Genomic DNA, 23,960 nt, shown 5'->3' on the forward strand with positions numbered 1-23,960 from the left:
TTCTTCTATGTTCGGCTAGAGAGAGAGATAGACTAGAGAGAGAGCTTAAGTGTGTGTTTTGATGGTGTATGGAATATATGTGAAATGAAATTAAATGGGTGATTAAAGGTATATATATTTATTGATCATGGACTTAAGACCATGGTCTTTCCTTCTTTCTTTCATAACCCAAGTCCATAACCCATATCCATTTACCCAACACTAGCCCGACTCATAATAACTCATAGTTCATTTATTAACCGAGACTCGAAAAACGGGATGTTACATTTCTGCATATAGTATTAGGCGTTTGATGAGCGTTTGATGAGTGAATAACATGTTCTTTAACTGGTCTTGTGCGTTTGATGAGCGTTTGGTAAGCTTGTTTGTGATAACTAAACAACTGGTTCATCATTGACATCATATTCAAAACAATAATCGGATGAAAATGTTTTCTTCGCACACAATCTCTGAACAATCATCTCAGCATCATACTCTCCAATATAACAATTCATACCTTGTTTAAAATTCTTACAATCATCTTTAGTTGCACCTACCTTTTCAAAACCACCGTACTGTGTTCTCATAATGTTAAACGTTTTAACAGGTGCCAAGTTCATATTAGAAAGCTCATAAATAGCTTCCTCTTGGACATGTGTTAACTTCCTCGCAGAACTAAGAAACTGCATATCAGAATCTGCAACCATTCTATGATTATGGCCTTCAACAAAATCATCTACCTCAAAAAAATCACCGTCAACAGATTTCAACTGTATATGTGCTCTACAACCACAACTAATTGTCGGTCTCTTCCTCCTTTTGTAATATGACTTGCTTGATTCATTGCAATCACCTTTTGAATCATACATTTTAGCTGGCTTGTGACCTTCTTCACAACATGTAAAGTACTTGGTCTTTAGTGCACCACCATGCACGTAAGATCCGCCTTTACGAGCCCCAAATCCAGCTTTTTTAGCATATTCACAATAAAAATCAAATGCTTGATCAATTGACGAAAACCTCATTCCTTTAACACGTCTGTATGAAGAAGCAACTTCAGGAATGATATCAACCCCTTGACCTTCAACCAAAACACTTGATTCATCTACACAAAACATCAAAAAAAAATTACAATCCATACACGCTCAAAATTATAATCAAACCATTTTAACAATCCTGATAGTAACATGCTCATAAGACGCTCATATTATACAACGTTATAATCAGCTCATAATCAGATATAGTAACACGCTCATGATACGTTCATATTATGAAAATAAAAAACCAAAGACAGTCCTAGTATGAACACGCTCGTAACACGCTCACAAACCAGACTAATCAATTATCACGTGATTCTCATGAGAACTAACATACAGATTTACTATTACGCTAATCCTAATAGTAACACGCTCATAAGACGTTCATATTATACAACGTTATAATCAGCTCATAATCAGATATAGTAACACGCTCATGATACGTTCATATTATGAAACATCATAAAATCAAACTAGACTAATCAATTATCTACAGTTGATTAATTCAAACACAGCAAAAACTTACATTCGCGATCGTCTTCCATTTCAAACCCCTAAAATCACAAAAATCGCTTGAAAAACTAATTCGTGTACTCAAGAGAGCTCAATTGATAGTTTTTGGTACAAAAATTGTTTCGTAAAATAAGAAATTGATTTTGATTAAGCTAAATATCAGGATCGTAACCGTTTATACGCAAATTACCAAATTTAAATGAGGAATCAAAAAGACAACCGTACCCTTCTAGCTTAAAAATACACGGGGTCTCCTCAACCGCTTTCAAATGAATGATAAGTGTAGACCGACGCTTGCTGATGTCGCGTACGATTTTGTACGATAGGGATTAGCGTATTACATCTTCTCTCTCTCTCTCTCTCTCTCTCTCTCTATATATATATATATATATAAAATATATAAACGAAAACATAAAAATCCTACGTGTCGCGATGTGGTCTCTCCCCCTTTTTTAAGAGTCATCAGATTTGTTTGATTTTTAAATGGAGGTTTCTCATGCATTTGACCCGAATTCATGGGTATAGGTCTTACCAAACCCAGATATTCCTTAAACGAGTTAGAACATCTCATTAAATTAAAAATTTCATTACAATAAATAAAATTAAACCCAAAAAAGTATATAAATATTAAAAACAAGTAATGTAAAACAACACCTGTAATATAAAGGATAAAAACTAGTGCATTTATAATTAAATATTTCATCTAAGATATTAATTTGAACCTCAAAAAACTTAAAATAAATGTTGTCTACTCATGTTGAACGTTTGCTTCCTCAAATCCGATTGGGACCCATAGCTTTTAACAATATTAAGGCTAACTAATTAATTTATTTAATTATCTTTTGGTCAATTAACCATAAAAAAACTTTTGCAGAAAAAAAATTGAGAAAAACTTTTGCCTCCAAGAACAGCCACTAAAAACTTAAAAGCCTTTTGCTTAAAATATAACTTACAATTTTTATATAAAACAAATTACTGTAACAAAGAATAATATAATATTTGGTTTGTTTAAATTATATTAAAAAAATATATATGAAAAGATGTGTAAAAGAAAATACGATTTAAACAATGAAACATGAAAATGGTTAAATCCCTATCCGCTATTTAAATCAGAAACTGCATTCATGACCCCTCCTCTCTTACTAAAAATAATAGCTTAAACTCTACTGCCCAAAAATCAAAAAACACCATTATATCTGTGTGTGCGTGGTAGCAGAGTTTGCTTGTTTACCTGATTAATAGTCTATCCTCGGTTATTTATACAGGAACTGAAGTCGATACTTGAGGCGGTTACACAGTAGCATGGTCACGTGGCTCCGGACATGCGACTAATTGACTTGATTTATTTAAACGTTACCACCACTATGCAACGTAGTTCTAGAGGGATGGAGATGCAACAAGTTCTAAGGGTGATTGTAAGGCTAGATAGAGAAGCAGATTTGTGAACACATGAGATTTAGGAACGACTAATGTTATTGACAACAAAAAAAAAATCTGGAGTTTAGGGTGAGCACTTTCGTGCTGATAACGTGTTGTAAAACTAGTTTAATAGCAAAACAATAAGAGATGGACATGTATGGAGAAAGAACGATTTCATTAATTAGGTGTGTATTACAAAGAGGTACAATGAGATGCATATATAGGATAAGAAAACTTGGGGAGAAAACTAATATATATTAGGTATTGATAACCATGTCAATAACTATTCATAACAAATACACATTATTTTGATGTGTATCGTAAACTCAAAGATGTACAAGCTTACATTTAACTTAAGAATTTGAGTTCAACTTTTGTAATTTGTATAGAAATAGCACAACCGATCCATGATTAACGGTCCACCGATAGTGGTCTATGTTGCTTGGTTCTTCAAATTTTGATCCATCCATCAACAAAGGTATAATTGATCCACACTTGAGTCGTGCATTGAACGAACTCCTTTTGTATCAATATGTGTTGCCCTCTTTAATGTTTTTAAAATCTCGATGATGATTAAAGAATGACTAATTTGATCATATATAGAATCATAAACTCGCAATCGTTATATTGATTGTTTTTAAGTTGTGCTACCTATTTTTGTGGTTCATATATACTAACTAGAGGCCAATAACAACCAAGGCTCTAAAGAGCCAATTCGAGTTGGTTTGTTTGTTAATAACATAAAGACCTAAAAACAAGCTCACTAGTCTTAAAATTCAAGTCTATTCTTTATGCTTAACCTTAGCAAAAAGCACATAAAACCTCGGATTAAGCCGCTTTGAGACATTATAAATATACAAATATGTAATATCTTCTTTTTAAAAAAGAAAAAAAATTAAATTTTATAGAATAAATACATAAAACCTTTTATACCACTTAACCACAACATGATCATATTCGTCTTGAAGAAAAATAAAATAGTATAGTTAGCATACTCCTTTGAAGACATAAAAAGTTAAAATCAAGTTGTATGATAATTAAATTTTTAGTTCAACATTAATTTCTTTCCATTTTTACAAGATTACATTATTATCATCAAATAAATTATTATTTAAAGATTTTTAGCCCTAAAAATAAGTAGCATATCCCGCAAGCATATTCCTTCGAGGACATAAAAGCAACTTGTGTGATAATTAATTTTCAGTTAATCATTGATTTACTTTTCATACACATTATTATCATCTATTAATGCATCATTTAAAGAATATTTAGCCCAGGGGCAATATGGTAACAAAAACTGAAAACTGCCTATTATTGTTTCTTGTATGAGATGCAAGATTTGAGGCAGTGATACGAAAATCTCCTCTCTTTCCTTTCAACTAGTCGATAAAAATTCAAAATCAAGACACAATAACTAAACTAAAAAATAAATGTGTTTATGCCCAAATGCATAGTAGCATATTAAACAACCTCGAAAATAAACCTATAATGAAGCCAAAAATAAAAAGAAAAAAAAAAGAAATGCGCATTACAGTGGCAAACCAACACCATTTCTATTGGTATACACGGTATCAACGTTTTTTTTGAACGACCAACTAAGTAACGCCGGGTACTTCGTACGCGGCCTTCATTGGCTAAAGGTAGCCAGCGCCGGCCACTAGTCTGGACGGGCGGAGCCCCTAGCGGTCCACCTATTGAGGGATTCACCGGATAAAACCCGACCCCCATGCCCGTCAAATGGCACGACAGCGAGGAGCCGGTAAAACCGGGTGAGATCAGGACTCGAACCCTGACAAGCCAGTGTCATCCCTCATATCTCCCATATAAATTGATGATAGTGAGGTTTGAACCCCTATCTCTCACTAATAACATTGAGTGCTCTACATTGAGCCACATTCAATTTATACACGGTATCTTAAGTCATAAAAATAATTGTAAGACAAAAAAGAACATAAAAAAAAGTTAGCGTGGAACAACCAGGTGAACTAATAAAAACCATTGCAACACCAAATAATTACTTTTAACGAGTTAATAATCATATTGAACTTCGGTGTCACAAGTTTGTTATTTATCCACTTGACGGCACACGGTTGGTTGGTCATTTTTTTTATTTTTTTTAAAATAATAATATTTAATATTATAGAAACATCCAAACGATTTACAATGAAGTGGCAGGTAAGCAGACAACAAGCTGCGCCGCAACCCCCTTTTGGATATCAAACCCAATCCGACTAAAAACAAAGTTTCGATTCTTATGGGCTGATACGTTACTATACACAACTTTCTGAACCCTATTCAAAAGGTCCACGGCATCCGGAGCTAAGAAACCAAAAGTGTCAAAGACGAAGGGGATAAACACGTGTTGATTCTCAAACAAGCTCTCTCGTGTTTAGCAACCTTGCCCGATGCCGCCTTCAATGTTGCCTGGTCTGTTACAAACCCATTGTTCATAATCCCAACAAGAGGGGACACTACTGTGAGGTCGACACAAGCGTGTTTTCCCCTACCCACCAAAAAAAAGAATATCGCCCGGTCGTTTTGTAGATCTTCCTTCTTGAGGATCCGTAAGAAAGTTTACGGGGGCTTCATTTTTAGCTGAAATTCCAGCTCGTTTAAGAACATCCCTCACCAAATCATGCCTGTACTTAAACCCATGCAACTCTTTGCAGTGAACCGCATGCTCGCCAAAAGAATCCAAACAAACCTTACGGCAAACCGGGCACGGCTCATCTACCGGAAACAAAGGGATCATTATTTGTTTTTGTTGTTTATAAGATAGCAAACGTAACCGGTGCTGACTGAATTTACATCGATTCGTTGCAGTAACACTTAGGTTTACTAACACCCGAGTTTTACCATATGCATATACATCGTTTTAAATATTATAATTCTTTTATATGTTAATTTAACGGATTTATGTTTAATTTAACTTCTGTATCATAACTAACGTAATCGATACTGACTGAGTTACTTTCAACTCACAATCGCAAAACCAAGGAATTATTTACGCAAAGGAAAAGAAAATCACTAATTATTTAAGAAATATTTAGGTGAGGGGCAAAATGGTAAAGTTAGCGGAAAACCGCCCCAAACTTGTTTCCCGTGTGAGACGCCAGATTTGGTTTGAGGCGGCGAAACCAATGTCTCCTCTGTTTCTTTTTTCCCTTTAAATATTAAACCCTCGCTCACTTTGTTTTCACCAACCTTCAATTCATTCAACTCTCACTTCAAGTTTTATCATCTCTCCAAATTCTTCTTCACCATGTCTGCCTACAGAGGAAAGTACGCTGGTATAATAATAATTATCTCCATCCTTCATATCTCTCTCTGTTTTTGATTCTCTATACGCATCAGTTTTTGCTTAGATCTACTCTTCTATTTGACTTTGATCTTTGATTAGTTGATTTAGACCTAATTGTTTGTGTATAATCTCTATTTATTTAAGCTTACGCTATCGATTATGTATACACATCTGGTTTTTCGTTCATTTCTGTTTAGATCTACTGTTTTTGTTGACTTCGGTTAGGCTTTTATGTTTTATTATGGATCTAACTTGTTTTTGTAATCGCTAGGTCGAATACTTGATGTTACTAGTTTTATCGATCTGTTTTGTTGCTTCTGTATGAAACTTTTCAGTTTATTTGTTTATATTTTTTATTTACTGCTTTTGATTCTGCATATGCGTTTGTTTTTTCGTCAATTTTTGTTTAAATCTACTGTTTTGATTGTCTTTGATTAGGTTTATTAACTCTAAGCTTCTGTTATGGATTTGATTTGTCATTTGAAGTTGTTTATATGTTGATAGATTCAAATTGGTCGATTTAGACCTAATTCTGACCAGTTTTTTTTATCTGTTTTTGCAATCGCTTTGTTCAATTTTAGCTGTTGCTGGTTTTATTGATATAGATTTCTACGCATCTACTTTTTTGATTGATTTTTTTTAGTTTTTGCTATGTGATTATGGATCTGATTTGTAGTTTTAATTTGTATTTGTGCTGTTAAGTTCATGCTGTTTTCTAGACCTAATTTTTATCTGTTACTGTAATCTATGGGTTGAGTATTTGATGTTAGTAGTATAATCTCACTCTATTCAGTCTTTCTGCTATTGATTCTGTATATGCATATTCAAACAAGGTCTAAATTTCTGTTTAGATCTTCTGTTTTTATTTACTTTAGGCTTTTAAGATTTTATTATGTATCTGATTCAGAGATGTGTTTACAACTTGTTTTTGTTTAATTAAATTCGAATAGTCGATTTAGACCTTGCTTTTACCAGATATTTGCTGTTTTATCAATTTGTTTTGTAATTATGAAGTGGAGATATGTTGACGTTGAATAACTGCTGATTTGGTTATTTGATAATAATTGTTGCTGCTGTATGAAAATTTTCAGTTGATTTGACATTTATTTGTTTATTTTAATTTTTTTTATTTAGATTCTTTGTATTAGATCTACTGTTTTCTTTAGATTTAGATCTGATTTTTACCAGCTCAAATTTGCTTCTGCAATTGCTGTGTTGAATATTTGTTGTTACTGGTTTGGTAGATATATATTTGGATTTTGAAATAATTTTGTAGATCTGTTTGGCATTGTTTATGTTTATAAGTTTTTCTCTGCTATTATGTATCTGATTTGTATTTTCAGTCTGTATGTGTGTTATCAGATTCTAATAGTTGATTTAGAATAAATGGTGATTTGTTTTTGTTAATGTTAGAAACATATAATGAACCCTCTCTCTCTTTTTTTAATTAGATGAGTTGATTGCCAATGCTACTTACATTGGTACACCTGGCAAGGGTATTCTTGCTGCTGATGAGTCAACTGGCACTATTGGAAAGCGTTTATCAAGCATCAATGTTGAGAATGTCGAATCAAACAGGAGAGCTCTTCGTGAACTTCTTTTCTGCACTCCCGGTGCCCTCCAGTACCTCAGTGGAGTTATTCTCTTTGAGGAAACTCTGTATCAGAAGACTGCTGCAGGTATTATTGCATATAAAATTTGTGGAAACTGCAAGAAAGCGACAATCTACTATTTACTTTTATCAGTTTAAAATTGGTTTTAAACGCTTCATTTATGTGAGACATTGCTCTATTTTTAATCAGTTAACTTTTAGTTAAATAAGAAGCTGCAGCCGGCTCATCTTTTTTGCATGTCTTTTGTTAATAATTTTTTCATCCCATTGATTGTTTTCATAAAGCGAACCATTATATTACATTTTTATGAAAACATAAAAACAAACCTTTATTATTCGTCTGAGTTCGGAGATCTTGTTTATTTCGGTCATGTTCCGGTTTTTTGGTTCTTGCACATCCCTAGATTTATTTGGGCTTTTTAAAACCAAGATGTGTGCAATGGATGTTTGTTTAACCGGTGAAAGTCCGTGTTCTTGTTATCTCACAAACTATGCAGCTTGTTACAATATAAAAACATTATTACTAATGGTATTTATTTATTATTTTGCATTTGAGTTGCTATGTTAGTAAATTGTTTTCTGTTATTTGTTTTGAGATCTAATATAAACAAATGTTTGCAGGCAAGCCATTTGTTGATGTCATGAAGGAAGCTGGAGTCCTCCCTGGTATCAAGGTTGACAAGGGTACCGTTGAGCTAGCTGGAACAAACGGTGAGACCACAACCCAAGGTCTAGACGGTCTAGGCCAAAGGTGTGCCCAGTACTATGCTGCTGGTGCGCGGTTTGCCAAGTGGCGTGCAGTTCTGAAGATCGGCCCGAATGAGCCATCGCAGCTAGCCATCAACGAGAACGCCAACGGGCTAGCTAGGTATGCTATTATCTGCCAAGAGAATGGTTTGGTCCCAATTGTCGAGCCTGAGATTCTTGTGGACGGACCCCATGACATCAACAAGTGTGCTGATGTAACCGAGCGTGTTCTAGCCGCCTGCTACAAAGCTCTTAATGATCACCATGTTCTTCTTGAGGGTACCCTTTTGAAACCCAACATGGTCACCCCCGGGTCTGATGCCAAGAAGGTTGCACCTGAAGTTGTTGCTGAGTACACCGTTCGCGCCCTGCAACGAACCATGCCTGCTGCAGTCCCAGCCGTTGTGTTCTTGTCAGGTGGTCAGAGTGAGGAAGAGGCTACCGTCAACCTTAACGCCATGAACCAGTACGTGGGTAAGAAGCCATGGTCTTTGTCCTTTTCGTTCGGGCGGGCCTTACAACAAAGCACTCTCAAGGCGTGGGCCGGGAAAGAAGAGAATGTGCAGAAAGCTCAGGCTGCGTTTCTTGCACGGTGCAAGGCTAACTCAGAGGCAACCCTTGGAAAGTATCAGGGTGGTTCGGGTTTGAGCGAAGGTGCGTCTGAGAGCCTCCATGTTAAGGACTACAAGTACTAAGCTTCGGTTTGGTAATTCTTCAGTACTATGTTTGTTTTGGGTCAATTTTGTAGGATGAGGCGGATTTGATGTTCTGGAACTATTTTTATGTTTGAATTTGGTTTTGAACTTGTGGTTTAATTCTAGTATGGTGAGTATGGTTTAGTTTTAATAAGCATTGAAACATTTGCTTCTCTTGAAGTTTAATATATGCAGTGTTTCACTTTTTGTTGTTACTTTGGTGAAGAATCACATAGCCACTTTAAAGTCCTAACCATTTGGGTCCAAACGTTAAAGCTTGAATGCAGATGACGTAGACCTAGAACATGACCTCATGTTACCTATGAACTAATATTCATGATGTTAGAAAGCGGTATGTTTAACCTGAAAAGTTAAGCTAGACTTTGGATGGAAATTTAGTTTTGTGACAAGTTTTGGTTACGAGAAAGCTGTTGACTTTTTTGCCTTTTTGATTTTGTCATCATTTTGATGGAATTTCTAGTCGGTTTTTGGGTACTTTATTGAATACTTTTAGTCGGTTTTTGGGTCCGGGTATGCTGGAAATATTTATCGGGTCTCAGGACTGACCAGGTTTAAATACGTCTGAAGAAGAAAACCCGCTTGCACACCAATATTTGCTCTATAAAATAGCAAAGAAATTGCAACATTTATTATCAGCATAGTAGCAACACATGCTTTTACATGACGCGAGAAGGAAAAAACTTCACTCAACACAGAAATTGAACTAATTTATCACACACGATGTGTCAAAAGCTAAATCTTGGATGGGGATGGAAATTCTTACTCTTCTTACCCAATTAACCATACTAGGAAAAGATATTTAAACCATTAAACTTTTCTTCAGTAATTTCATCCAAAGTACGACTCATTTCATCGGTTAGATGGTTGATCCAATCTCCGACTTTACCTTTCCTGAAGAATGCTGCATTTGGTGTATTCTTGCAAAAATTCCCATGCTTATTAACCTCACTTAAATTTTCGAAACTACATAAGTTAACAATTTCTTGTACCAAACCTTCGGTTTCTTCTTCCTCAGTGAAGGGGCAATCCAGGAACTTCGCAAGTCGCTTCACATTATTCGTGGTATCTGTTATCATGTCCTCGTACATTAAGAATAAAACATTTTCTGGGTGCTCTAAGCTAAACTTATGGTACCCTTTCACATGATCCCAATAAGGTCCGCTTGGCATGACGCCTTTACTAAATAACTCAAAAGCCTCTACGAGAGTCATTGGACCACGTGATTTGTCCCTAATCTTATTTGAAAACTGTAACAAACTGTAACAGAGAGACCAAAACATCTTTAGGGTTTCTACATAAGTAAACTATGCGACACCTACTATCAAGAATGGACTGAGGCAATGAAGCGTAGGATATATGGGTAGCAAAGAGACGTGGCGAATGCTCATCTTCATAAGTTGGAGTGTTTCTGTACACTTCAGCATCGAGGAAGGGTAAACAAACATGGGGGTTGGAGACAAGTAGAGGGTGAGTTGAAAGACCATTAATTTTATGTTTGTTTCTGTTTACCAAAGCAAACACGAGCGCCTTGAGCCATGTTGTGCCAGCTTTAGGCAGTGTGACCAAATAGATATCGGTTGGACGAGCTTTGAAAGTGTCTTGTAAGGCCATGAGGGTTTCAACCGATCCGATTCTAAGCTTCGATTGGTGCCAAAAGCCTTGGTGCATGTAAAGGTTTTCGGACATCCAACCTTTCTCCTTTGGAAGTGTTGCTATCATGTCTTTGTATCTATCTAAGACGAGGGCCATATTCGCCTTTTCGTCTTCTTCATTACTACATTTAGCTATAGAAGAAGGAAGAGTAAATTATGAGGAGCTATAGGCATCGACATTTAAAGGCTATTTGTATAAAATTAAACGACATTTTCTTGTTTATAGACCTAATGATTTTATTCTAGTTTAATGGTGAGAATTAGGTCTAAATCGACTATTTGAATGTAACAACACATAATCAAGTTAAAAGTAGAAATCACTGAATCAAATCCATAAAGCTTATAAGCCTAAACAAAGTCAAACATACACAAATTGACGTTAACAAGGATTCATATACGCAGTTATAAGCAAAACGTATCGATAAAACTAGTAACGGTGATTATTCAACACAATCTGGTAAGAATTAGGTCTAAATAGACTATTTGAATCTAATAGCAAAGTGATCAAATATGAGAAAACATGCCTTGATAACCAACACATGTTTATACCTTCTACATTTGATTCTTTTGGGTTCCTTGCGCTTAAGGCTGTGGAGCTACTTAGCTGAGTTCAACGAGTTACGCATAATAATGCTATGACTCCAAGAAAATCAATGCAGTTTATAAAGACTTGGTTTTGCAATTCAAAAGGGCTAGCCGCGGTTGACGCAGCTTGTTGCCTGCTTGCCCCTTCTATTTCGATGTAGATTTATAATATAACAAAACTGTAAGCAGTTTTGAATAAAATCACAAACTACATAGCATATAAACAAGTTGAAGATACAGATAAGATCTAACAAAAATTCTCGTTAAAATAGATGCATGTATAAAATCCAAAGCAGATAGAGATTAAGATGGAGATTATACCAGCATTCTTTCCATTGTTGCATGACATGGTTGCGAATCGGAGACCTGAGAGAATATTTGGAGAGTTGATGAAAGAGAAGGTGAAAGTTGGCATGTCAAAGAAATAGAGTGAGGGTTTATATTTAAAGGAAACAGAGGAGACATCAGTATCATCTGGATTAAAATAAATTTATATTGACAGATTAATTTATTATAAAATAATAATATGTTATTTTTTTAGGAGAGAGCAGACAGCCGCTAATGAATATCATATAATCCACCAAGAATATATGATTATATATTGTAAGATTCGTTTGATGATGACAATAAATAATAGTAATAGAATATTAACATGTGATACACAATGAAAAGATAAATATTAGATCATACTGGTTTTTAATACTTCCAACTTTCACTCATTGGTCGATAATACTTTCAACTAATGATTTATCTCATACAACTCCCAACTTGTACTTGTTTTCTTCTATCACTCCCGAACTTAATAAAGCCTAACTCCGTTGATTTTTTTTTGCTGACATGACATGTTTATATGATGTGGCATTTCTGACATGACGCACCATTTTTTTAAAAAAAGAAATAACTAATAAAATAAAATACGCCCCATCAATAAAATATAAACTTCATCTTCATCCATTTTCACCCACAGAACCCTAACCACCACCACCACCACCACCACCAACCCAATCTTCATCCTCAACATATCCTTCTTTAAATTAGAGGTTATTGTTAGGACATAGAATTTACGCTGAGTATCCTCTATCCTTAAGTGACTTGTGGATCAATTATCCTCGAGATATGTTCCAGGTTGCGAAGGATCAAGGATCCTCGGTATTATTTATTCACTAACGATTGTATTTGAGTGGTGTTGTGATCAATAGGTATAACGGCTCTATGACCAAGTCTACCTGATATTTCACTACTCGACTCCTTCTGCACGTGGTAAATGAGATGGGAACGGCTAGTGGGAAGAGTGGCGTAAAAATAGGAACTTTAGTTATTTGTTATTTTCTTTATAATGAGATATTGGATCAGCTAGGTTACACACTGATTTCACTTGACACAACTCAGTATTATTGAGAAGCTCTCGCCAGCAACACACACACTTAGATATTCTTGTATGATCAATATCTCCACTATTTGTAACCCGATTTTTGTTTAATAAATTGGTGACATGCGATTTGTTATCACTCGAGGTTTTTATGTCGGCGATACTCTAAAGATCAAGGGCTATTCCTCGTATAAATCTTTGTGTTCATCGACATATTACATATACAATCACAAACACCAAGTCCCACAATTACGAATTTGGTTACATTATCCTTAGTTGATTTTTGACCAAAACAATTTGACGCCCACCGTGTGGCAATTGGTGCTATAATCCATAATATTTCCTATCAATCTTCGACCTTTTCTACCTATACCACCATCAATAGCCTTTCAACAATCTTCTGCTTCATCCATTATGCCTTCATGAGTTTCTCACCCACCAAGCACTTTACCACCAATGCCTCCTCCATTGACACGAGCACCAAGGGCTGCTACTGCTAGAAACAAGACATAACTGCCAGTCTTCCAGAGCTCAAGGACCACTGCTACCACTTCGGTGGTCAACTCTAATAATGATGTTTCTGCTATGTTTTCACAGGTTAAGGGCATATATAGAGCAACAAAGCAGGATTAACCAGAAGATCCTTCGTGAGATAGAAGATCTTAAGAAGACTAAGAGGCCAATGGAGGATCAGACTCCCTTGGGGCCTAGGATACTGGATTTTACCACTCCATGATCCTTGTCTCAACTTGCTCAAGGATCATCTATTCTCCAACCAGGGTCTATGGGTCAGCAAACTCAAGGATCCTCGATTTCCAAGCAAGGATCATCCATCCTTCAACCAGAGTCCATGGGTCAACAAGCTCTAGGATCCTCGTACCTTCATCAAGGATCATCAATCCTTCAACCAGGATTCTCTGGGTTGTATCACCAAGGATCCTACAACTTCCAGCCTCAAGGATCCTTCTTCCAGAATCAAGGATCCTCAGGACTTCAGCATCAAAGATCCTCAGAGGTCCATGAAGGAGACATCATCCCCATACAGACTATTACCTCTAGTGGACCAACTACCGTGGCAGATGCTTCTTATCTAGGCTACTCTTCCGGGATGCCAACATTCACTCAACAAAGAGGTAACACCTATAATCATATATCCTTAGACACTAATCCTGGTTCCATGCAGGATTCAGGTATCAATCAGGCTATGACTAAGGAACTTCAGAAGCTTAAGGATATGATATCTAGCGTGCCAGGAGTGGCCCGTCCAATTCCTGAAATACCAGAAGGGAGCCATAAGCTGTCCATATTTGCTCCACCAATATGTGATGCTGAGATCCCAAAACGCTTTCAAACCCCCAACATGAAGGTGTATGATGAGACCACTGATCCGGAAGAGCATGTGGCTCAGTATAGGGAGAGGATGGAGATTAATCCAATTCCTGAAAGACTCAAGGAAGTTTGTCTATGCAAGGGTTTTGGATCCACACTAACAAGATCTGCACTTAAATGACTGCTAAGTCTTCCTCCTTATTCTGTTACTTCTTTTTCACATTTAGTTAACTTGTTCAACATCCAGTTTTCTTGTAGTAGGAAAATTGAAAATTTAATTAGTGATTTGTATAGAGTTGTCCAACCTTATGATGAATCCCTTAGGTATTTTGTTACAAGGTTTGGCAGGGAGGCCCTAGAGATCCCTAATCTTGATATGGCTACGGATGTTGAAGCTTTTAAGAAGGGACTACATAGAGGCTCCCCATTTTATGACGATCTTATGATGACCCCGTGCAGGACTTTAGATGAAGTTAGAAATAGGGTGCTCAGGTTTATAAGGCTACAGGATGACAAGAAGATCCAAGAACGGTTAGGAGCTCCAACAAAACAAGAGTCTCCTGACAAGAAACAAGGATCCTCATTCATGAACAACAACTCAAAGCCTTATTCCAAATTCAACGATCAAAATGTCCGAGCATGTCGAAGAAAGAGATGATGACAATGAAGATTATCCAAGTATTTCCGAGCATTGCTTCTCTGTTGATACTCATGGTTGATTTGTGCCATGAAGGATCTTGGAGAGAAAGCAAGGTGGCCTTGGAAAAATGAGAAAACAACATCCTTCAAAGACAAATCCAAATGATATGCATTCCATGAGGATTTTGGCCATAAAACCGATGATTGTATTGGTTTAAGGAGGGAAATTGGATACCTCCTGAGCAAGGGCCATTTCAAGGATCTCTTGGGAAGAAAAAAGTCGAGGATCCAGGATCCTGAAGATATCCCACAGAAAGCAACTCCGCCCCCATCAGATGCACAATTTATCAATTTCATATCCGGTGGCTCAGATCTATGTGGAACTTCTTTCTCCTCGGCCAAGAGACATGCTAAAGAGACTAAGTTGGATAACGGAGAGCGACTTGTCATATCCACTACCTTAATGACCGATAAAAGAATCTTCTTTGATGAAGAAGATAAAACAAGCATCCAGGATCCTCATCAAGATGGTTTGATTGTAACTTTATTTATTGCTAACCATTATGTGCGCATGATCCTAGTCGATGGTGGAAGTTCAGTCAACATCATCCAATACGATGTACTCCAAAAGATGAATATCCCAGACTCGGAAATCATCCCAAGAACGCTCGTGCTAGTTGGCTTTAGTGGCAAATCAAAGAAAACAATGGGGGACATCAAACTCCCAATATACATTGAAGGGTTAAACTCTTACCAAAAGTTTTGTGTTATTGATAATTTGTCTTGTTGCAATGTTATTCTTGGCAAGCCATGGCTACATGGAATGAAGGCTGTAACATCTACTTATCACCAGTGTATCAAACTACCAACTCCTTGGGGGGGGGTAGTGAGAATAGATGGCGACCAAGTGGAAGCTAAGAACTATTACTCATCATCCATGAAGCCGGCAACCAAACAAACATTAGCATAGCAACTACAACATCCTAGGAACGTGCTGGAGGCTCGAGAACAGGACCTAAAAGAAGCATCCTTAGATCTCGAGGATCCAGTCGTAAAACTTTTCCTAGGATCCAGTATCCCTACTAGAATTGAAGAGGATATAGTATCCTTCCTCAAGCAACGAAAATCCACATTTGCCTTCAAGCACTCCGACATGACAGGTATTTCAAAAGAGGTAATTACTCATAAGTTAGACCTTGATAATTCTATTAAACCCGTCCATCAGAAGCGAAGGAAATTCGCTCCTGAGAGGAAAGCGATCGTACAAGAAGAAGTTGAAAAACCTCTTAATGCCGGTATGATCAGAGAGGTTAAGTATCCTAGATGGTTGGCTAATCTGGTTGTTGTTTCAAAAAAGAATTGAAAGTGGAGGGTGTGTGTCGATTTCACCGATTTAAACAAGGCATGCCCCAAGGATCCTTTCCCATTACTACATATAGACTCCATGGTGGATGCAAAAACAGGACATGAGATGCTTACCTTCATGGATGCTTCATCTGGATTTCAACAAATTCAGATGGAACCATCTGATCAAGAAGACACAACATTCAAGACTCCTACCGGAATATATTGCTATATTGCCATGCTTTTTAGACTAAGAAATGCAGGTGCAACGTATCAACGCTTAGTCAACATGATGTTAAAGACCAGCTAGGGAAGACCATGGAAGTCTATATAGACGACATGATGGTCAAATCCAAGAAGGCTGAAGATCATCTTAGAGATTTGGAAGAAGCCTTCAATATCCTTGATCAATATAACATGAAACTCAATCCATCTAAATGCCATTTTGGTGTTAAAGCGGGAAAGTTCCTTGGTTATATGGTCACTAAGAGGGGTATAGAGGCTAGCATGGAACAAATACAAGCCATTATCAACCTGAAATATCCTGTGAATGCAAAGGATGTACAAAGGTTGACTGGAGGAATCACAACCATGAATAGGTTCATTCGCTCGATCTTCAGAGAAATGTAAGGATTTTTATGATATCTTTTGAAAGAATAAAAAGTTCGAGTGGACGAAAAAGCATGAGGTTGCACTCAAAGCCTTGAAGAATTACTTATCATCAGCACCAACATTAATGAAGCCAATAGATGGGGAGCCCCAATCTTTGTACCTAGCTATCTAGGGAAATGCAGTAAGTGCTGTCCTAGTAAAGGATCATGAAGGTGAACAACATCCTGTTTATTATGTAAGTAAAAGTCTTCTAGATGCTGAAGCCAGGTATTCTCATTTAGAAAAGTTAATTCTTGCACTTATTATGGCTTCTACTAAGTTAAGGCATTACTTTGAAACTCATACTATAATTGTGAAAACTAACTATACTATCAAGAATGTTCCTAGAAAACCAGAGACGTCATGTAGGATGGATAAATGGGCTGTAAAGTTGAGTGCGTATGATATCCAATATGAGCCTAGAACTGCTATAAAGTCTCAAGCCTTAGCTGACTTTGTGGCTGATTTCAGTAGTGATCTACAAAAGGAAGTTGACTTGGAGGTTCAACAGTTAGAAGAAACCAAGGATCCGTGGATCTTGTTCACAGATGGAGCATCCAAAGTAAGAGGAACATGATTAGGTATCCTATTGAAATCGCCACAGGGGGACATAATACCACAATTTGTAGCCTGTGATTTTCAAGCCACAAATAATGAAGCGAAATACGAAGCTTTAATCGCATGATTGAAACTAGCTAAACACATGAGGAACAGGTATCTTTAGGTGTATATAGATTCGTTATTAATAGCTAACCACTTTAATGGCTCATATGCTGTTAAAGGAGAAAAACTAATCAAATATCTAGACATTGTGAAAGAACTGTCAAAGTTCTTCGATTCTTTTAGTATTATGTAGGTACCAAAGGAAGAGAATGCTGGGGAAGATGCCGTAGCAAATCTAGCTTCATCCTTGAAGGTTTCGGAAGCTACTAAGATTCGAATCATCCATATACTCTCACCAACAATAGGAGAACAAGAAGTTGGGGAGATAACAACTAACAAAGAGATTGTGCTTTGGGATCCATTATCCTCAAATAATCAAGGATCTTGGATCCTCCCAATCAAGAAGTTCATTCAAGATGGAGAGATTCCCGCGACAGAGAATCCTAAATCCTTCAAACTTAAGGTATCACAATACATTTTATTATATGATATTGTGTATAGGAAATCGCTTGCAGATCCATACTTGAGGTGTATCGAAGATCTAGAAATTCAAGAGGTGCTTTGTAACATCCCAAAATTTCTAAAAGTAATGTTAATTATATTATTTAATATTGGTGGGAAGGTTTTCTCGGGTTAGTGGGAAAATAATAAAATAAAGTTGGAGTTAATTCGAGTCGGGCTTGTGTTGGGGTAAGTAATACGGGTAATGGACTTTGGTTAAAATGGAAGAAAGATAGACCATGGGCTCAAGCCCATGATCCATCATATAAATACCTTCATTATGCCTAAATCACTCATTTACACATATTCCATACACCACCCAAAACACACACTTAGCTCTCTCTCATCCTACTCTCTCTCTAGCCGAAACATAGAAGGAGAATCGGCTTCCGACCCGAGGTAATAATAGTATGATGTTGTATGAGATCAACCCATTAGATTTAGTCATGAAACGACGAGCCGACACCGTTAAACCGTTAAAGTCACGAGATCAGGGTGGAATCGGGTATAAACCGAACCTAAGATGAGCGTAGGGATCACCCTAGCTCAGATCTGGATCGAACGGGATGAAAAACGGTAAAAATGGTGGTGAAATAAGCGAGATCTCGCTTTTCCGGCGAGATCCCGTTATTCCGGCAGTGGCGGCGCCTGAAAGGCGGCGCCGTAGATGTGGCTACGAGGATGTCAGAGAATGTTCTGACATTCTGACCTAACCCTATTTCGCTATGTGAAACTAACGAATTAAAGGTAATTCGTTAACGGAGGTTTGACGAACTAGCCTTAATTCGTGAACTGATTCGTGAACGATTCATTAATGAAGGAATGACGAACTAGATCTGTTTCGTTAAGGAATGAATAACGAATTAAATCCAATTCGTTAAGTAGTTCGTTAAGGAAGAACTGACGAATGAACCCCCAGTTCGTTATGGTTCAATTCGTTACGGAAGGGTCCAGTTCGTTAAGAGGACCAATTCATTATAAAGGTTCAATTCTCTACAAGGTCCACTTCGTTAGAGGGTTCAGTTCGCTATAAAGGACGATTCGTTATAAAGTAACGAATTAGCCAATTCGTTATGGGAGACTGAATAATGAATTAAACCCAATTCGTTAAGGACCAAGTAACGAACCAGATGTTTAATAGAATGCCAGAATGGTCCTTGGACTTAGACTGAACGATATAAATACATATTAGCCATTGGACTTTATTAAGACATGAAAGATACCTTTAAAGCTTAATGAGTAACGATTAACTAACCGGGTAATGATTCAATGAAGTAAAACCGGCTTAGACGTGTAAGATTAATTAAGTAGCAATAAGAATGGCTAGAGTAGTATTTGATATTTAATTATTAAACAGTTAGACGCGCACAGTTCGAGAAGGGATAACCATTAGCGGAAGAAGTAACCGAGTTCAGGTGAGTTTCTAGCCCTACCTACTTGTTATGTTTTCGGGGCTGTGTGCATACTCGATGTGATAGTTGATACACTTACCTTAAGTGGTAAGTGTATGCTTTGTATAATTCATGTATGATGGTTGCTTGACGGTGCATGAACGATCTTCTGTAGGTTCCCGGACGGATCTCACACGGGATATCGCTATCTACGCAGGTGCGGAATCCCTGCGTAGGTAGTTACGAGCGTAGAATACGTAAAACACGAACACACGATACAAACGAAACCACGTTATATTATAACTCGAACCACGTCTATTACAGACACTTGACACGTGAAATGATCACAACTATCACCAACTCTAAAACGAACTATCAAAAACAACCTCATAAACAGTAACCCGTAGGTTACTTAAATACACGACAACTTCGCCTCAGGCGAAGTTGTCAATAACTTCGCTCGTTGAACAAGTTCGCCTAGGCGAACTTGTCAACAACTTCGCTTGTTCAACAAGTTCGCCTAAGCGAACTTGTTGACAACTTCGCTTACATACATAAAGATAAACTTAAACACAATTACATTACAGACTCGATTATAAACGCTAGACTATGAACTACTGACATCTATGTACCAACAGACTCCCCCTTGGCAGTAGCTTCATATCTTGATCTTCATAGCTTGTGTCTTGTAATCTCTCGTCTTCTCTCTGCATCCCCTCAAGCATGCACTCCCTGTCTAACACATACAGAGACCAGCTTCTGGTACTTCTTAGCTTCCTCTTTCCAAGCAGGAATGTAGAAAATCTTCTTAGCATGTAGTACCTGCAAGTCAGCTTGAGACAGATTGACTAAGTGCATAGGATCATACACCCTCATAATCTCTTGCTCATCTTCATCCTCCATGACTGCTTCAGCAGTCTCACAGTCCACGTACCACCATTTCAAATCTTTTAAGACATTCTTGGGCATCACCTTCATCGGCACTTCTTTTAAATTACGGACTGGTTTATACTTCATAACCATCCATGGTTTGCCGTCTGCCCTCATCCCTCTATCTTTATCTTTCACTAACTTCCCTTTCTGAGGCTTCAGAAGTTCAAACTTTTTATCTTTGATGGCCTCCTTCCAAACAATTTTCCCAATCATCCTCGCCATATTATCATTACTTCTGTTTATCAGCCCCAGTCTCGCTAAGTCTTTCACTTCACACTCCGGTAAGGTATTCAGGGATCTTAACATCCTCTTGAAGTACTGAATGCCGTCGTAACGTTTGATCACAAATAATCTCAACTCTTCATCGTACAACCAGCATATGATTCCTTTCTTCGACTCTGCATATCCCTTTATATTGTACGACTTTTTGAACATCGTCGGTACTGCTGGCTTCTTCGTCTTTACAAACCACTGAGCGCAGCCTTCCTTCCAGTTAGGCTGATCTTCCCACTCAGTGTTGTCAACCTCAGCAGCTTCACATATAGTCGACTGTTCAACCACAGGGATCTCATGCTCGACATTTTCTTCAACAATCTCTCCTTCCTCTATCACATTCTCAACCACAATTTCTGCGCCAATCTTTTCAATCTCACTGATTGGCAGAACATCTTCATCAAATAACACATCGTCGCTGAACATGTCATCATCAAGTTCCTTCGGCGCATCGATCACGTCATCCTCCACCATCACTACATCATCACCAGCCGCTTCGGTAGACTCCCCCTCAGCTGTGGAAGCCCCAAGATCTTGAGAGGTTCTTGGCAGCTCACCACCTGCACCTTCCGGTGCATTGGGATCATCGTCTCGGTCTTCTCGACGCTTGGTCCTCAACTCATCTCCTCTACAGCTCATCTCCCCCTGAGATGCCAAGAACACCTTCAAGGCATCGATTATTTTCCCATGCTCAGCCAGGAGGGATGCCTGCAGTTGATTTGCTTCCACTAGGCTTTGAATAGTCTTTGACTGCTCAGCTACAATCCGCTCTAGTGAAGCTATCCGTTCCGAGTCAGAAGAGGGCGTGTCCGCAGGTGGTACCGTACCCGATACTCCTGCAGTAGTGGTGACCGTAGACTCAACAAATCGTGCTACTACCACCGATGGAGTAAGCGTTGGAGGTGGTAGAGACACAATTGCTGGAGCCGACGTCTGGACGGCCGTGACCGATGGAATGTCAGCCGACGATGTAGCCACTACGGGAACAACCGTAGCGCTTGTACTCGATACCTGCACAGAGGTAGGAACAAGGGACATACCAGACAAGGCAGGTGGAGCAAAACGTGCAAACCTTGAAGTCTCTCCGGCTCCTACACCCATACCTGTCGTTTCCCTTCGTGAGCGCTTTCTCACCAGCTGCACAGCTTCTTCTTCATCATCTTCCTCATCATCGTCGTCAACAATTCTCTTCTGCTTACCCACCGTTCTCTCATGCCTCACCATCATCCGTCTGGCCTCTTCCATGACATCATCAAAATCAGCCTGTGGACCCGAGACTTGAATATTCTCTTGAGGATCAACTCGGTCCATATCAAACATTCCGTGCCCACCGAACATGGCGTCCAGATCAATCTCTGCAGCAGTCACAGCAGCAGATACAGCAGGCGCAGCTGATACAGCCTGGGGTGCTGCCGCCTGTTGTGGTCTTGGGTCTCTGAACTCGTCCCCTGCCGCAGGCACATACTCCGGGTTTATAAGATACCCAAAGAGCGGAGTATGCCTGGGACGCAGCTCAGGCTTGCTTCGTGCGCTGGAAGTGCGACACTGTGCAAAGATACGTTTTGTCACACTTTCAACGTATCGTATAGGGCGTCGTTGAGGCAGCGTCGGAGCCACATGATTGAAAATCATCTGTAGAAATCGAGGATACATTGTAAACCGCTCACGCGCCACAGCCCTTCGTTGCCTGTCGATCTCGTAAAAGATCATCTGGCTGAACGAATATCTTTTATTATAAGTCAATGCAGTCATAGCAGACTGCATTGTCGCACACATCCCATCAGTGCCTGCCTTCCGTCCTGACATACATACGATCATGACGTGCATAAGGAAGCGCCACTGATCTAAAAGGAACCCCTTCCTCCGCTGAGTGTCCCCTAAGGGACCAGAATACCCCATCCTAAGGAACGCCCCATCACGGAATGGCGCAAAAAACTCCGTTGGGTCATCCCTCGTTTCTTCACCAAACTGCAACGCCACCCGTATTTGTTCAGAAGAAAACTGAACAACATGACCGTTTACGGTGGCTCGCATAACCGGGGGCTCAACCCGGCAATCGTACTCTACCGTCTGCCAAAAGTCTTCAATATTCGGCAGCGAAATAGGCAGGGTAGTTGTTATTGCATGATAAATCCTTGAGCGCAGGAGAAAAGTAATTATCTCCCTGTAGTCTTCCACGCCCTTTGCATCTGGGTCAAGTGTTATGAACTGGTTATGAGCTGGGAAGAATTGTCTTTGATCATCACCGTCATCACCTGCACCTCCAACAGCAGCCATATCTGCACAAAACGAACCAAGTTAGATAAGCGTTAAAGTGTTAGACAAGTTCGCTTGATTCAACAGGAGCGAAGTTGTGTTCAAACCTGTATAGGCGAAGTTAAAAGGTGAAGCGAAGTTGGTAACAACTTCGCTTCATCTATAAGTTCGTCTAATTTATTTTAAAAAAAATGGTCTGGGCGAAGTTAGTGGTAACTTCGCCTCTTCACAACATCGCCCCAGGCGAAGATAAGGGTTAGGCGAAATTAAGCCCTAGGCGAAGTTGCGGATAACTTCGCCTCAGGCGAAATTAAGCCCCAGGCGAAGTTGCGGATAACTTCGCCTAAACCCTAACTTCGCCTGAACTGAATCGGCGAATGTTAGGATTCCAATCATCCGGAAATCCGATGTTTCGGTAAAAAATGACGATGAATAACTGAATAACACTTGGTATTAAGGTTATGAGGACGTAAAGTTTGTCCATGAACACGTAACATGAGGTTTGAAAATCGGTTTCAAAAACCCGATGGTTCGAGGTTAAAAACTGGGTCGAAACGACCCTTGATTTGCGTGAACGAACTAGTAATACATGATAAAATAACACCTCGGACCTTTGATCGGAATGAAAATCGAAGTAAAATAACACGAGATCGATCGAAAGAACAAGTTCGCCGGATTTTCTGGTCTGTTACAAGTTCGCTGTAAATAATGAATAAATTTACTGTTTGAAACCTTTTATAGGGTCAGAGTTGGTCAGGCGAAGTTACGGATAACTTCGCCTAGGCGAAGTTATCCACAAGTTCGCCTGATTCAACTACTTCGCCTATATTTTCAAAACCAACCCTTGTAATTTTGAACAATTTGAATTAACTCTTTAAAATTTTCTTTTAAGAATTAAACGTCGTGATCAATTCTAAGTAACCAGTTAAAATCAAAAAAACTACAAAACTAAGAAAAACTTATAAAAATTTAACGAATAAGGGATCAAATTTCAGTCTCGATAGGGACTGCTACGTTTTAGAAAAGATCCGAACAGGAATCATACTAGCT

The 23,960-nt window shown here is 38.4% G+C and overlaps 2 protein-coding genes and 1 pseudogene across 2 annotated transcripts; 1 reads left to right on the top strand and 2 right to left on the bottom strand.

Annotated features, from left to right (window-relative positions):
• Nucleotides 1-374: 374 nt before the first annotated feature.
• Nucleotides 375-1,561, bottom strand: LOC143575542 (protein FAR1-RELATED SEQUENCE 5-like). Its single transcript, XM_077059892.1, has 2 exons — nucleotides 1,543-1,561; nucleotides 375-1,084 (listed from the first exon to the last, which is right to left on the bottom strand). Exons 1-2 carry the CDS (start codon nucleotides 1,559-1,561, stop codon nucleotides 375-377), a joined length of 729 nt encoding a protein of 242 aa, XP_076916007.1.
• A 4,607-nt stretch (nucleotides 1,562-6,168) lies between these two features.
• On the top strand, nucleotides 6,169-9,518 carry LOC143575545 (fructose-bisphosphate aldolase 1, cytoplasmic-like). Its single transcript, XM_077059893.1, has 3 exons — nucleotides 6,169-6,238; nucleotides 7,701-7,928; nucleotides 8,483-9,518. The coding sequence occupies exons 1-3, from the start codon at nucleotides 6,211-6,213 to the stop codon at nucleotides 9,301-9,303; spliced, it is 1,077 nt and encodes a 358-aa protein (XP_076916008.1). The 5' UTR covers nucleotides 6,169-6,210; the 3' UTR covers nucleotides 9,304-9,518.
• Nucleotides 9,519-10,109: 591 nt separating this feature from the next.
• Nucleotides 10,110-11,130, bottom strand: LOC143575544 (cytosolic sulfotransferase 12 pseudogene; annotated as a pseudogene).
• Between the last annotated feature and the right edge of the window lie 12,830 nt (nucleotides 11,131-23,960).

This window comes from Bidens hawaiensis, unplaced genomic scaffold (assembly GCF_021521415.1).
Source record: "Bidens hawaiensis isolate Kalapana, Puna unplaced genomic scaffold, B.hawaiensis_p1.1 tig00027535_1, whole genome shotgun sequence".
Lineage (NCBI taxonomy): Eukaryota > Viridiplantae > Streptophyta > Magnoliopsida > Asterales > Asteraceae > Bidens > Bidens hawaiensis.